Raw genomic sequence first — 14,921 nt, forward strand, 5'->3', positions numbered from 1 at the left:
CATATTGTTAATCAAGACAGTGCTATTAAAGGGAAAAATGGGAGTCCCTTGCTGAGGCCACCTAACAGAGTAGAGCAGGAGCAGCACAACGACATGCTCACAGCAGCGTAAGAACTTGGGGATGAAAGAAAGAACAGCCTTTCAGGCCAAAACAGTGATCCTGTAATGCAGGAGGATTAACCATAGTTGTTTACAAATCAGGGCCAGCAGATGTGATCAAATCTTTCTCCCCACCCTCCTTGCAAGTCTTTGTAGAAGGTACTTAAAAAAACTACAAAGCCTGGGAAAACCTAAAGTAGCAACGGCACTTGTTCTAGCTTTGCTTTATCTGCTGCACCTGACACGTATGTGGTGCTTTCCCTGGGACAGGCTGAGAGTATGGATTAATTAGGTTGGAACACTGTAAAGATATGTTAAGAAGAGAATTGAGTGTTTCCCTTTTGCTGTTCCTCCTGCTCAACTCCATCGCTTGTGCATGACTGGGGGGGCCCAGAGCACAGGGTAGGCAACAGTTGGCAGGACACCTACTACCAGACTCTTGCTCCGGGTACTCATCGTTTTATCCCTATAGTGCCAGTAAGCCTGGCCAGCCACTGCTTTTCCAGAATTACAGTCCAACACAGTTAACCAGGACAGCAGTTATTTCACCCATCGATGGACTCCAAAAGCTTCCAGAACTACATCATGTATTTCTGCGGGAGGCAGGAGAGGAAGGGGAACTGCAGTGATTCATCCGCACTCTGCAAAATGAAGATGCCAGGACGCCTTGCAAGCTGCAGAGGACTTGCTGCAGTCCGAAGCATTTACTTCCCAACCTGAGCTCCCTCTGCAGAGAGGAGATTCACCTTTTATGGATAAAGTATCTCACATGCTGCTGCTGCCACTTGCTTTGTGGGGAAAAGGGCCATTTTTACAGTTGCACATCGCTTTTTTTTTTTCCTTGCATCACCTTGCATCCCCAGGATAATTCAATGAATGATGAGGTTCATTTTTAACCCCAAAAGCCAACAAATCAAACAAAAACCATACAGCTCTTGTCCTCCTCCATGAAAACAGATGTAAAAATAGCCCCCCCCCCCCCCCCCCAATAAAAAGACTAATAACTGTTTTTCCTCTGGTAAAATATTCCTGTTGTAAAGCCCTCACTGAGAACCTGTCTAAATGCAACGAAAGTGGGTTCATGATTATGTGAATTCTATTAAGTGAATCTCCTGCTACACCTACTCCACTGCGCTCTTTTTCTTCCCAAGGTAATTAACATCTTTGTAGAGTTGGCTTCCCACCTCCTCCACCCAGTCTAAATCTCTAAAATCTCCTATTTTTGCTTTGACATCTGACTAGAATTTTTTTTCCTTTTAGGCACAGCACACACATCCACCCACCCACACAATTCAAAGCACCAGCAGCTGTTTCATGAAGAAAATCTACAGCAAGGATTTTCAAGCCCTCTATGCTGGAACAAATTGTTACCCAGGAATTTAATGCAACATCTTACAAAACAGATAAACCAAGATGCTTGTGTGTTATTTTCACATGAGAAATAAGATTTCTAACTTATCAGAGACAGGGAGAAGAATACAGTGGAGACTCTTTATTTTTTCCTGGTGACTAAAATTGGGGTGAGGGAGAAGGTTGCGTTATCTACAATTAGATACAATTAAAAAAACCAACATAGTTATATCCCATTCACACTTCGGAGGGTTTAATAAAAGCATATAGTCTTTGTGTAGAGCATAACCACATCCCTATATGAATCATTTAAGCACTGATCATCTTCTGCATCCTTCAAGCTGTATGACAACAGCTTCACTTAAGCGTGAAGGTCCCTTTGCAGAGGTCAGAAATGGCATGGCCATGTGGCATTGTTAAAGACTCACCTACCCTTTAACAACCTACACACCCCAGGAAGCGGTCAGCAGTGGGATTGCTTATCACTTCCTCTCTAAAATCTGGAAAAACTGTCCCTTGGCATGAGGAACGGCCAAGAAGGGCAGGTACGTTATTTTTAGGAGATGACAGGATCTACTTGGCATCTTCAAAAGCACCTCAAATTGGTCACTGTTAGAGGACAATCAAGGGCAACCAGGTCTAGCAACACTTAGGAGTAATACACTAACATAACTGAAGATACAAGGTATCTATGAGATAATGTAAAATACCAATCCTTCTGCGTCCTCAGAAATGCCTCATCCCTTATTTTGCTGTTAGAAAATAAAGCTAGGTGGAGGTTAGCTGGGGCTCATGTGATTGATCATCTTGTTCACGCCCCAGGGAGAATCAGCTTCGGACTTCAGCTAGTATTTAATGGTTGACAGCCATTTATACTCTTCCTCATTTTCCATCTAACAACCACTGTGCCATTGGATGCAATTTCACAATCCAGAACCAAGAAAGAACCGATGTTTGGGGGTTTTTTTGTAAAACTAGGAAAATATTGCCTTGAATTAGGTTTGATGCTCAAATTTTAAGAATACACGATGCAGTGTAGTTTATTTATAATCTCCACCTGGCATGACTTGATTAGCGCATCTGATACATTAACTCTCTGAGTAGGGATTTCCAAGTATGATACACCTCTGGCACTACAGCAAGGGGGGAAGGGAACAAGTAATTTATATAGCTGTTTCAGTGGACACACAATCCTTAGCGTTTCATAAAGCACAGCTTATAGGAACTATTCTTTATTATTTTCAGTAGCTGAACTTAAAAAAAGAGGGAGTAAAAATCCCAGATTAGGAAACCAACAGCTAACTAGTGCTGCACTTACTGCCATTCTTGACGAAGTCCCTAATACCCTGGGAGGAGGCTGTGGAAAGCTCGAGGGGACGGAGCATGTGCTCAGTTCACCTTTGGGCACAAGGTTCCTCAGCCCCCTTATAATTTCTTTTGGAAGAAAAAGGCAGCACAATGCAAAACCCGCAAGCAAGCTGAGCACCACTGCGCTCCCTCGAGTCTGGTGAGCAGGTAGGGAAGTTTTTACCATCTATAAATTTGCCTATTTCAGTCTCATCCCGCAGGTTTTGCTTTGATCAGCTAACGAAACCAAAAAGATGAGGGAAAGCATCTGTAAACTCTACCACGTTGTGCCTGTGCTTGATGATGTTACTAAAAACTTTGCATTTTTTCTCAACTTTCACCTAACTACAGGCATGCGTTGTTTCACCAAAAATTTGTTCAAGATTCTTCAAAAGCTTTGCTAAGTTCAGGGACCATGACCTAAACCAGGCATCCTTTGCTTGATTCCAGGTTTCTTTACAATAACGTCACATGGTTTAATTAACCGCTCTGGCACGTTCAGATGCCACATTCATAGTCGAGTCTGGTGATCAGAAACAACTCTGTGTGAGGCAATTATGTGCTGAAACACTGTCTTTTACAGAGCCTTTCTGAGAAATTTTATGGAGAGGCTTTAAAATGGAAAAAACTACCCAGACCAACATTTCCCTACTTGCTGGTGAGCGGTGCAGCAAGAAATCCTCTAGCATGCACTTTTAGCTTTTCCTTTTTTTTTTTCTTTTTAAAGAGTAATAAATTGCATTTCTGAAAAGGTTTCTGCAATCTCCTGGATTCAGTTGCATGTGGTCTTTCCAGAGCCAGTTACACACGCACGCACTGTACATACAAACAGAAAAATGAGCCAGACAGATAGGATGAAACAGTGGCAGATGTGCTTCTGTTCTTCTGTCAAGGATACAGCTGTTGCCAGCACTTTGTTATCTTTTCTCCTAAGCTTACTAACCGGCTTCTGAAGGATTTACTTCCAGAAATAATCCAGACAATGAACAGAGGATTTTCACATTTCAGAGTTAATAACTTGGAAAGAGATTAAGATAGAAACATTTAAGTGATATGAGTTCTACAGGTCTAGACTTTTTTTTTTTAACCGAAACACATCCTCAGCAGATGATCATGATTTCTGGTTGATGCAGTCTCAAGGGACCCAACAAATTTCCTGGCATTTACTTTGGTCCATTTCTCAGCTTTTGACAAGCTCTCTTTCACCTGAAGCCCCAAGTCTTGTTTGTGCAAACATTTTTAATTTTTCCTTCCACTCCCAGCTCATCTCCACCAGTATTAGCAATTCTGAAATCACCATTGCATTTAAGCCCTAACAGTATTTTTTTGTTATCCTCTGAAAGCTCAAGGACCTGTCCACACAAGCGCACCCAATGTTACTAGCTCTACCTATCTAAACCAGTCTTGGCAACTGTTGAAAATTCTCCTGCAGACACAACTCCAGGCAATGTACTATCCTCCCCATAATTAAATCCTGCACCTCCCCTCAGCCTGAATTTCTGAATACTTGATATCACCTGAAGCAAATAAAGGATGATGCAAGCGAGTAGTCTCATCCTTGGCTGACAGCTCTGCTTCTCCTTTATGCTTTATTTCTTCATCACCAAATTCCAAAGAAAATGTTCTCAAGTTATTCTAATGTCTAGAGAGAAACAAAAACTCAAGGAACTTTAGTCAAGCCGAGTACACCACAAACATAGACGACACAAATATTTTAAGATCATCAGGGACTGTTATTTTCCTTCATTTCCTTCACTCTTATTTCAAAGATGGCTTTGAGAAGAATGCGAAGTCCTGGTCTATGTAGCAGAAGGATCCAGTGCACACCTCAGTGTGCTCACCCCACATAGATACTGATCCTCGTTTTAAAATGCGCATTTCATTTTCTATTTGCGTCTGTCCTGCTTCAACTTCCATTAACCCCAACGTTCACATTTCTCTCTGATACTTCACAGGCTGAGTGATCTATGTCTCCACGGGACCCCTCTGGAGCGTAACACTTTGGGCACACCCTGCACCTTCGAGGTGCCCGACCCTTCACCCCATGCAGACACCCTCCTGCCGCTTCACCCGCACCCCAGCCTTCACCGGAGCACCAACCTCTGCCTCGGAGGCACCAGCATCACCCACTGATGGCAAGTTTTCCTGAAACTGAAAGTTCCCCCTGCATCATTCAAAGTGATGCTAAAAGATCTGGAAGTTGCATCACCACAACTCTAACATCTTTAAATGAAATCAGGAAAGAGCCATTAAAAATATTAATTATTTACTGGAAGTTGTTTCACTGTCTGAGTGAGAGACCGGTTCCAGCTTAGGTTAGGCTGGTGCACTATGACTCGGGGCAGGATAGATGTTCTCATGCTCTTAATCTGCTCATCATACACAATGAAGGAGAACTTCTCTATGAAAGGAGCAGCTGCCTCTCAGAGAGCACCCCGATCCAGCTTCATTATTTACAGCAACAACAAGCCCAAAAGGGACTGCAAAAAGCAGCTAGAGACTCTTCAGGCATCTTTTACGAAGTACTCTGTTTAGCACAATTGGTACTAGAACACGTCTCCAGCAGACGAGCATTGTTCTCCAGCACGGGCTAGGAAATCTGAACCGGGAAAAGTCTACACTGCAGCTGCCTTATGAAGCAAACTCATCTGATGAGAGTCATTAAATGGCATCAAATTATTTTGAAGGCTTTAGTATGGATTCACAGTATATACATGCTGATATTAGTATAGTTGCTCTGTCTCAACAGTAAAGTACTTATCTATTACATGGTGTATATATAAAGATCATAAAACCACAACTAAGGTTTTTACTTAATAGTCATCTCGCTAGCATAAAATCAATGAGGTGTTTATTGTAACATACACACAAACTATGCACACTGGAAGACAGGATTATGCATTAAAGTTATATTTTATACCATGTTTTTGTATTTCAAAAGAAGTTCTTCCTTTTATGTGGGGGGTTAATTAGTTCCATTTGTTGGAATTACTCTTTTATGGCTCCAGTATCATCTCCAGTGCTAATAATCATGCTGAAATTAGCTCCAATAGTTCATGAAATACTGAACATACTATGATAAAGAGAAGATGAAGGCCATCGACTACGCTCACATTTCTGTATTACAGTAATCAGCCAGACCAGTACTGGAAATCTTTTCTTATGGCATATGAAGGTTTCTTTTGTGGACAGGTATGGACAAGAATGCAGGAATATTGGATCAGTCAACTCAGACCTCCAGAGGTCAAAACATGGTCACCTTTCCACCAGCTCACCCTAACGTGGCATCACCCTTAAGCTGGGATATCTCTTTTGGGCTCTTCAAACAGTAACGAGTGTCACACACTGCCTTGTTGATGAAAGGTCCTTTTCATGTTGGTTCTCAGTGTCAGAAGTATAATATTGAGCTCATGCTCCCCCCACACCCCTGTTTTATGGTTGGCACTCTCTCTGGGATGACCAGAAAAGAAGAGATTTCCTACCCAGGCTGGAAGAAACGGTGTGAAGGACAAGAAAGAGCACAGCAAAAAAAGTTTGGGGAAAAAAAAAAATATCCATCTCAGTTACCCAGAAGTGAAAAAAGCTTTGAGAAGCTGGAATAAAAAAATATTTTCTGCTAATTTAATCAGATTTTACCAGCAGGGGCTCTCTGGAAATCATAGTCCTGCCAGTGCTGCCATCAGCAAAATAATCTTCAGGGCGAGGAGCGGGGCCTCTCGGCATTTCAGCGGGCACAGGGCAGCCGGCTCGGACCCCAGCAGCACCGCGCTCCTCCCGGATGCATCCAGCACTCCCGACAAGCAATGGCCATAAATAAAACTAGGGCAGGCAAAACTGGGAATAAAAGCATCTCTGTCCCTTTGACAAAACACACATATATGCTCACCCACACCTTTCAAAATCATAGCATTTAATTCAGGATTTCTCTATACACATTAAAAGAAAAGGCAACACACCACTTTGTAAGGTCACTTTTCATGTACTTTTACATCCCTTTATCTTTGGCTACCCAAGGCTGTAAAACATCCTCTGATCATTTCACTACAAAATTATTAAACCTGAAAATTTAGGTAGTTAAAAAACTTAGGTATTTAAAAATATCTAGGTATTCAAAAAATATAAAACACGCTACATCACTCCACCTAATTCGTCGAGCAGGGGGTCAGGCGAACACACACTGATACTCTGAATGCCAAGAGGGAAGGCGATGTTGTGATCGCTTCTGCTACACGTTATCGCAAATCAGATCCATGAGGTCTCGGTGGCACAGTTAAATGCTGCCACACCAACGCAGGCCCCTGGCGAGGCACGCATTGCCAGAAGCCTTTAATTCAGTGCCAAAAATTTTGTAATATCTAAATTACTTGGTAGGTTTTTCCTGAGAAAGAGTTGCTGTTGGTTTAATGGCTGAATTTACGTCAATGAAAGAAAAACAAGAACATAAAGAACTAGCCAGATGAAGGAATTTCATTTGTGCTACCATACCCTGCAATTTTTTTCCTGTGAAAAGAAAGCTTCTTAAATCTAAGAGTCACCTTTTGGCAAAATACTCTAGGATATTTTTAACAACTATGTCTTAAAATAATTCTATTTCCACGGGCAAAGAAAACGATTTGTTTTGAGTCTCTGAACACAGCACTGGAAGAACTCCGAATTTCCTCGCTGTGTGCCGAGGACGCCTGCCTCCAGTCGTGAGAACAAAAAAAGCATGGCAGCTATTAAATTAGGTAGCAATTAGGACTGGTACAGGAACTGAGAAAGCCAGAAATACATCAGATATTAGCGGATTTACATATCACCCCTTCTTACCTCCCTAAATATCTGCTACCACATGCTGCTGGGGCTCTGTCCCTGCCAGCTTCATTCTGCTCTGGAAATCATACTGCCCGTTCTTGCTGTGACACTCACTGATAGATCCCGTTATAAGGGCATATATGCCCCTTAATATAGGCCAGCTCCATCATACTATATAATGTGCTGTTGTCACTTTGGGGAACATTATGTGAATACTGATTGGCAAAATTTGGCCCATATTCTTATTCTTACTAATTGCAATTTACTTCAGAAATAGACCCACTGATTTTGCTTTCCCAGCACAGCAATTTTTCTGGTTCTCTTCTTCAATACTTTCACACACTTATGCCCAACTTAGCTGCTGATCTTCAATACTCAAGGTAATTGTTAGGTAATAAACTCTTTTAAATGATCTAGCAACTGGGAATGAGTGCCAGCCAACACTTTTCTTTTCTCTGAAACACAAAGTCTTTGTTTCTATATCATGTATTTACCAAAATTACTCTTGCAATCTATTCATCTTTTTAACCCTGATTTAAATTTTTTCTAGTCATCTGTTTAAGCATCTCACAAAGACAACTTAGGACTGGCATCTGAGATGAGTCTTGCTGTGTCACTTTGCTGCTGCCATCTCAGAATGTCTCACTATACGCTTTATTGCTGGCTATTAATTTTTAAGATAGCTTTACGTTCCTTATTAACAACTTATTTCTCAAAAGATAAAAGTGATGCTGTTGCAATCACAGGTTCTGTAGAAATGTAACATCTGAACATCTGAAGGTGAGGACAGAAGCTTTTTTCTGAGGGATTATATTTCCTTCTCAATTTCTATACAGAAACAAGTTTCTCATCCTTTCCCCCTTGTCTAAATTGTTTGGATAACACATATTTCAATTTATAAAAAATAAACAAAGCCACCAACCAGGGCACTACCATGCATTATTCCAGAGGATGACGAAGGATATCACTCGGAGTAATTTTCATGCTTTCAAACTTTCTTTTCGCCTCTAAAAGGCAGAATAATGTAGGTCACTTTTAATGAGGAGCCCTGTGTGTGGCCTTCCCCACACACTACACAGCAACCGGGCGCTTACGAGTTCATGTTCTCCCTGCATCACCACCGTATTTTGTCATTTTTCAACAGGGTTGACTTTTGCCCACAATGCTGGGCACTTTCATGTGGTGAAGCCTCTTGGCTGCCTCATTAACTCTGAATCAGTGTGTGCCCTTGCATTTGACTATATCATTTCCTCCAGCATTCATTATGCTGCAGTTTAAACAGCCTCTGGCTAACTTCTTAAAACATCATGATGAAATTACTTTCTCGACAACATACAAGTCAATTATAGCGTAATTAAAAGACATATTAATCTATTCCCTTGTTTGGTAATGGTATCTTGGTTAAGATCGTCCAGTGCATACTTGTATGGTATCTGTGAAATCTTTTGCTTTAAATTGTAAGCTACTGTCCGCAGCACCTGTTTTTCTGTGAAAGACACAGGAATTGTAATACTTGTTCTCTTCTAGCTTTGCAAACTTGAGGAATCAAAGTGGTACAAGCTATTTTGAATCTAGGGTCTCCACTTTTCAGTGCTTGACTCCCCAGGCATTTCAGTGGGTTTTTTTGTCGTTGGGCTGGCAGGATTTGGAAGAAACCTGGCACCTGGAAGGCATACGCTCTTGCCTGGCTGCCCTCCATCATATCGGACTCCTGGTTTTCAGCACGAGCCTCTTGCATATCCCTCTGCAAGGGAAGAGTTAAGCTCCCTTGCCTTCACTCTTCTCCCTACCTTCACCCTACACCCGTTCTGTCCCATTTTCCTCTTTGCTGCAATGTCCGTCTTCACCACCTCCGCATGTACCAGCCAGGCCCTTCTGTCCTTCCCCACCACTTGGCAAACGGGTAAGGACCCGCAGGCAGCGTCCTACTGTGCCAGGCAACAGAGCCAAGCAACTCCCTTGCCCCTCTGCCAGCCGTGCTCACAAAATGAGTTCCCAATATTTATGCCTTTAAAATGCAAGGACTCAGCAGTTCCCTTAATCCTCCCCTTCAGCCCACTCCTAAATCCTCCTGCTCCCCGCTGCCCTGCGGCACTCCTCCTCAGCCTCGGGGTTTGGGGATGAGGGACAGGGACCTGCCAGGAAGGAGAAGGGGACAGGCTACACCTACTGGGAGGAGAGAGGATGGGGCTGAAGGACAGGGGACCGCGGAGGGTCTGGGCCTTTGGGGACAGCAGCAGCAGCCTGAGGAAGCCACTCCTGCGAAAATCACAGCGCATCGGGTTGGTGGTACATCAGGAGGAAACCCAATACTCATCAGGTTGACATTACGCAGCCTGCCCCATGTTCTGCACGACAGCAGTGCTAATGGGTTTCAGCAGCCCGATGCTACTCCACATACTTGCAATTCAACACACTGCCCAGGGCGATACGTTGAATGCTAAAAGTAAAATAAAGCTTATGCAACCGGGTAACGAACAATGTTTAAGTGAAGTGCCCTGTATTCTTGATCACTTGAAAATATTTTTATTGTTACTATGTAATGTCAACATAAGGTTAAAAAAACCCCCAAATTAATCCAACGGCTGCATACAAGTTGGATTTAAGTGAGATTTCTCTGCAAGTCAGTGCGCATCATATATCTGCCTATAATAAACTGTTAGAACAGCCCCTTTGCAGTTCAGACAAGGATGGAGAGTTGCAACAGATACACGTCCTTCGTCACCACCTTCCTTCTAGGGCCAAGTCCCTTAATTTATGTGAGCCTCAGCTTTTTTGTCTTTAAAACAGAGGTAACTTCTGCCCACAGTGATGCTGTGATGCTAATCCATCTGGTACTTGCCAACACACGGAAGACTTTATTCTAATAAGTGAGATGTACAGAAAGCAGGACAACACCAACCGATGCTGTCTATATTATTCCTCACAGTCCTACCCAGCTCCATTTTTGGCTAGAAAAGTAGGTCAAAACACTGAACAATAGTTGTTTGAGGGAGAAAAGCAACTTTTAACTTATTTGGGTATAAACACCCTTCTTTTTCCAAATCAGCACTCTTAAGAGGGACAGGCAGGGTAACTGGGGACTCTCCAGAGCCGAGCGTGAAGGCAGCATCTCTTCTCGACCTGTTCCTTAATCAGCAAAGGTTCAATACAAGAGGAATAATTCATGTGGCCAGCAATTGATTCTTGCTCGGGAAGCCCCGGGGGAGAATTTTAACCATGGAAAGCTCACCTTCTTCTGGGACATGCTAAAACGGGGGGGGGGGGTTCCTTCTGAATGTCTTTTGGGCAGATTACAAAGCAAAGCTCGGATGCCCATCTTGTTCTCAGCACACCCTTTGCAGTTCTGGGCAGGACCTCTGGCTGCGGGCATACGCTGCCCCTGCAGCTTCCCCCTGCCACATACAGTAATTACTTTCTTTTCATTAATTGGTCTTAATGCATGCGTGCACATCCACAAATCAAGCGACCCACTGCTGCGAGTACGGCAGTCTTGGCTTGGAAGTCATGCTCGCCTGGGTTTGTAAAGCCAACAGCCCACTACCACCAGCACCAGCTTCGCCCGAGCGGGAGCAGGAGTATCCATGGGGTGTAAGCACATTTTGGAGGAGTCAGCTTTCCCCAGCAAGTGCCGGGGTTGTGTGCGCCGACTGCAAACTGAGGCAGCCGGGGCAGTTAGCTGGCATTTCTGGAAATGAACACACCGGCACAAACAGTGTAATGACGGTGATATACTAATGCTGTACTGATGTCAATGAAGCATTACCATCAATTTAAGCCGGCAGTATGGCTGATTTATAAGCCAATATATAACCAAATATAGCACAGGAGATGTTTGGAAAAACAAGTATGTGAAACAGGCATGACAAATAGAAAAGCTTTATTAAGGGATGATTTCTGCGATCTCTCTCTCCCAGGACAGTGATATTTTAACATCCTCATCCAAACAGGAACACAGATAAACAGGCTGTAAACTTGTCTCATTACCCTGTGGTTTGTGCTTTGGCAGGAATGACCGATGATTTTTGTACATGAGTGAAATGTTTTAACTTATACCTCTGACTGGGGTCTGCGAGGGGAAAGCGGTCACCTTACGAGTTACTTTGGAGGGACTGATCCGAGGGATAAATCTGCTACGTAACAAAAACAGTTGTCTGAGCAACCCATTCAATCTGACTGATCGAGATTCTTACAGGAAATACTTCAGCACACTACCTGGTAATGCAAAACAAAATAAGAAAAAAAGGTGTAGGGGGGAAGCCTTCATGTCTAATTTGTCACCTAAGGCTGATGAACTGCAGTGCGAAAGCTGAAGAAAATTAAGTGCTAACCTGTAAACATTTCAGCGAGGCAAAAGTGAATATGCAGTTAGCATTTACATTAAAAGCTCTAGTCTGCACATATCTGTCTCCTCATTCCCTTTAAAAAGAACATTTTTTCACCAAAAAGGCCTCAACCTTATCTACCCAATACGGGTGGTGGTTTTAGATACTGTGCTACAGACTCAATTTGGACACTTAAAGCTCTTGGCTCATTAAGATAGTCAAACTAGTCAGAGATAAAATCAATTAAGTCTGGCAAAATCACTTTTAAGGTGCCCTGTGTTTTTCCAATTATCACTACAAGTGTCCATAATGGATTATATAAAAAAAGTGAGTATTTATGAACTTAAGTGCTTAATGTAGCCCATCTACGTCTATCCTCAGCCAGGGCTGACAGTCACGATCCTCTCCACACAGTAAACACGCCGGGGTACCATCAGCCTCCTACCTTGGCTCCATCCACACTGATAATCCGATAGCTGTTTCTCGTGCTGTCATAGAAGTAGGAAACAGTTACAGCCTGCTTGCTTGCGGGAACCCAGTTCTTCTTCGTGCTGGGGTCAATTTGGAAGACATGGGCTCTGGTGGTGAAGATGGGCTGTTCTCTGGAATAGGGAGGGACAGGAGAAATGGATGCATGAGTCTGCGGAAGATGAAATGTCCCAGAAGCCCAGTCTTGACCAGGCATGTTGAAAGCACAAGACAGAGAGTGCCTGGCAATTCCCCAAGTGAAAGGCAGAGCAGTGACGCTGCCGAGCCACAATCCAGCCTTGGGTACCTCTCCTTGGCATCGCTAAGTGACATTCAGCACCCTAGAGTTACTGCCGTAGCCCAGGAAGCAACAGGCTTTTTTCTCCCCATGTTATACTAACTGCGTACCCACCTTCTCCTCAAAATATGTATTTCCAGGAAAGGACACTCGCATGCATTCTTTCTTTCCCCATCTACGTATTTTGCCAAAAGCAACAACGAGCCCCCCATGGCTGGATTTCCTCCTGCCGCACATTCCTGTGAACCGCTACCTTACAGCCAGGGTTCCTCTGTGGATGCACCAAAGACTCCAGCGACCTACAGGCACGGTATAACTACTGAAATATTAATCTCTGTCCTTAGAATCCCACTGTTCTGTGGACGTGCATGAAAATTTCATCAGATGCAAAACCAGTCAATCATCCTGGGGAGCGAGGGGGAAAAGAAACACAACCAAAACCCTGTGTTGATATATAGATATACATTGCCTTTCAGTTCAGCTCTCAGTGGATGACATACTGCCCCTGACACCCCGTTCCTAAACACCAGCCCTCCTCGGATGCTTTTCGTCATCAAGAAATTGTGCACTCACTGGAGGGATTTTGTTTTACCTTCAACACTTGACAATGCAAACCACACGTAAAAGCAGAGAAGATGCAGGACCAAAAGAACAAAACATGATACACACAAAGTCATCTAGGTTGAAGATCAGAATGAAGACTTACTTAAAGGCCATGAAACTAAATTCACTTCCAGCTATACCTTTAATCCACGTTTAGAAGTAGAAGTGAACTGCAAATCAAGCTCTACTGTGCTTTTATATACATTTTTATGCTTTTAGTTCTTAAAAGCTGCAGTATGCAATGATCTATATTAAGTGTACCGCTCAATATATTCTTATCACACACAAAATACACTTGACAGAATTATGACAGGATTCAAAAACAATTGTACTACAATAGAGTTACCGCCCAAAAATGTTTACCACATGGAAACTGAAAAGGCTGCCAGGCTGAATTTTGCACAAAGCAAATGAAAAGAGGTAGGTGAAAGGCCAGAGAGATCTCTCGTTCTCATATGCTATTCTTTCCTATTCATATAAATAATTCTCTTCTATTATTCTCTGTCCCATAGTTTTGGAACTATGTTTTTATCAAGATTTCTATAATCTTCAGCTCCTTGTATATGCATCCACCTATGCATTTTTAGAACAGAACAACTTCAGGTACTGTACATAGGAACTGTATCAAACATCACACAGGATCTTGACCGTTGCAGTGAAATTAAAATCGAGGGGAGTAAATTTACAAATATCAAACAGATGAAGTGATTTAAGTGTAGAATTAGCTCAGGAAAGATGGAGTGAGCTTGCAAAGCCCAGCAAGGCCTCGGGAGGGAGAAAACAAAACAATGGTTTTCTCCTTGCAAGACATATGCAAGGTTTTACATTTTTCCAGGGGCTGCCATGCAGGTTTCTGGATGGACAGCTGTGCTGAACCCTGTAAAATACTTACATGAAATAAACTGAAATTACAATGGGACTGTCATGTTACAGCTGTGGAAGAGTAGCATTTGCTTCAGCTCTTCCTTATCAGTAACTCACTGAACCTGACTCTCATTTCCCACACTAAAAATCAATGCTGTCCTCAGCTGGGAGGAAAGAAGGGGCAGGTCTCTGTAACATTTTTTAAATATTTCCATCATCCATTACACAGGATTAGGAGTGTAACACCCACGAAGGTTGTGGAGTTTGTTTGCAATAAGGAATGCAGGGAAGGGAAGTTTCCCCCAAGCTACTTACTCTTTTATTCTAAAAACACATACTTTCCCTGAGCGAAGAATAATTTTGAATTTATTTCGCCTTTTACTTAGCTCTATATTTTTAGTGGAGTCTACTAATAATTGTTTTTGCTAATGGTAATATGACCTATATATTGCAGTCTAAACTTTCAGAAGTTTCCTCCACGCAAACCTATTCCACAAACAACTTCAACTCCATTAACTCATCTTAACAATAATAGAAAACACTGTTAAAACTATGCCTGGCCTCTCTTGCAGCAGGAACGGTAAGCATATAAAGTAAATTTGGACATAATAAAAGTAGAATGAACGGAAAAAACTATCTATCTCCATTTTTTCAGGAGTCTTGTAGCAGCTACTGTTGACAACAGGAGCTGTATGCATGCATCCAAGTGGATAAATTAATGGATAATGAAGCTCAGGGCTTGAGATAGCCATCTATCCATTCATCTGGGGCTT

General features: G+C 42.6%; 1 protein-coding gene across 1 annotated transcript in view; it reads right to left on the reverse strand.

Moving 5' to 3' along the window:
• The window catches only part of HOMER2 (homer scaffold protein 2), a 59,426-nt gene that overhangs the window by 23,062 nt on the left and 21,443 nt on the right, over nt 1-14,921 (reverse strand). The window contains exon 2 of the mRNA XM_075504196.1: nt 12,361-12,517. Coding sequence (XP_075360311.1) covers nt 12,361-12,517 — 157 coding nt within the window. The remainder of the gene's footprint in view (nt 1-12,360; nt 12,518-14,921) is intronic.

The sequence above is a fragment of the Mycteria americana genome, chromosome 6, assembly GCF_035582795.1.
Source record: "Mycteria americana isolate JAX WOST 10 ecotype Jacksonville Zoo and Gardens chromosome 6, USCA_MyAme_1.0, whole genome shotgun sequence".
Taxonomy (NCBI): domain Eukaryota; kingdom Metazoa; phylum Chordata; class Aves; order Ciconiiformes; family Ciconiidae; genus Mycteria; species Mycteria americana.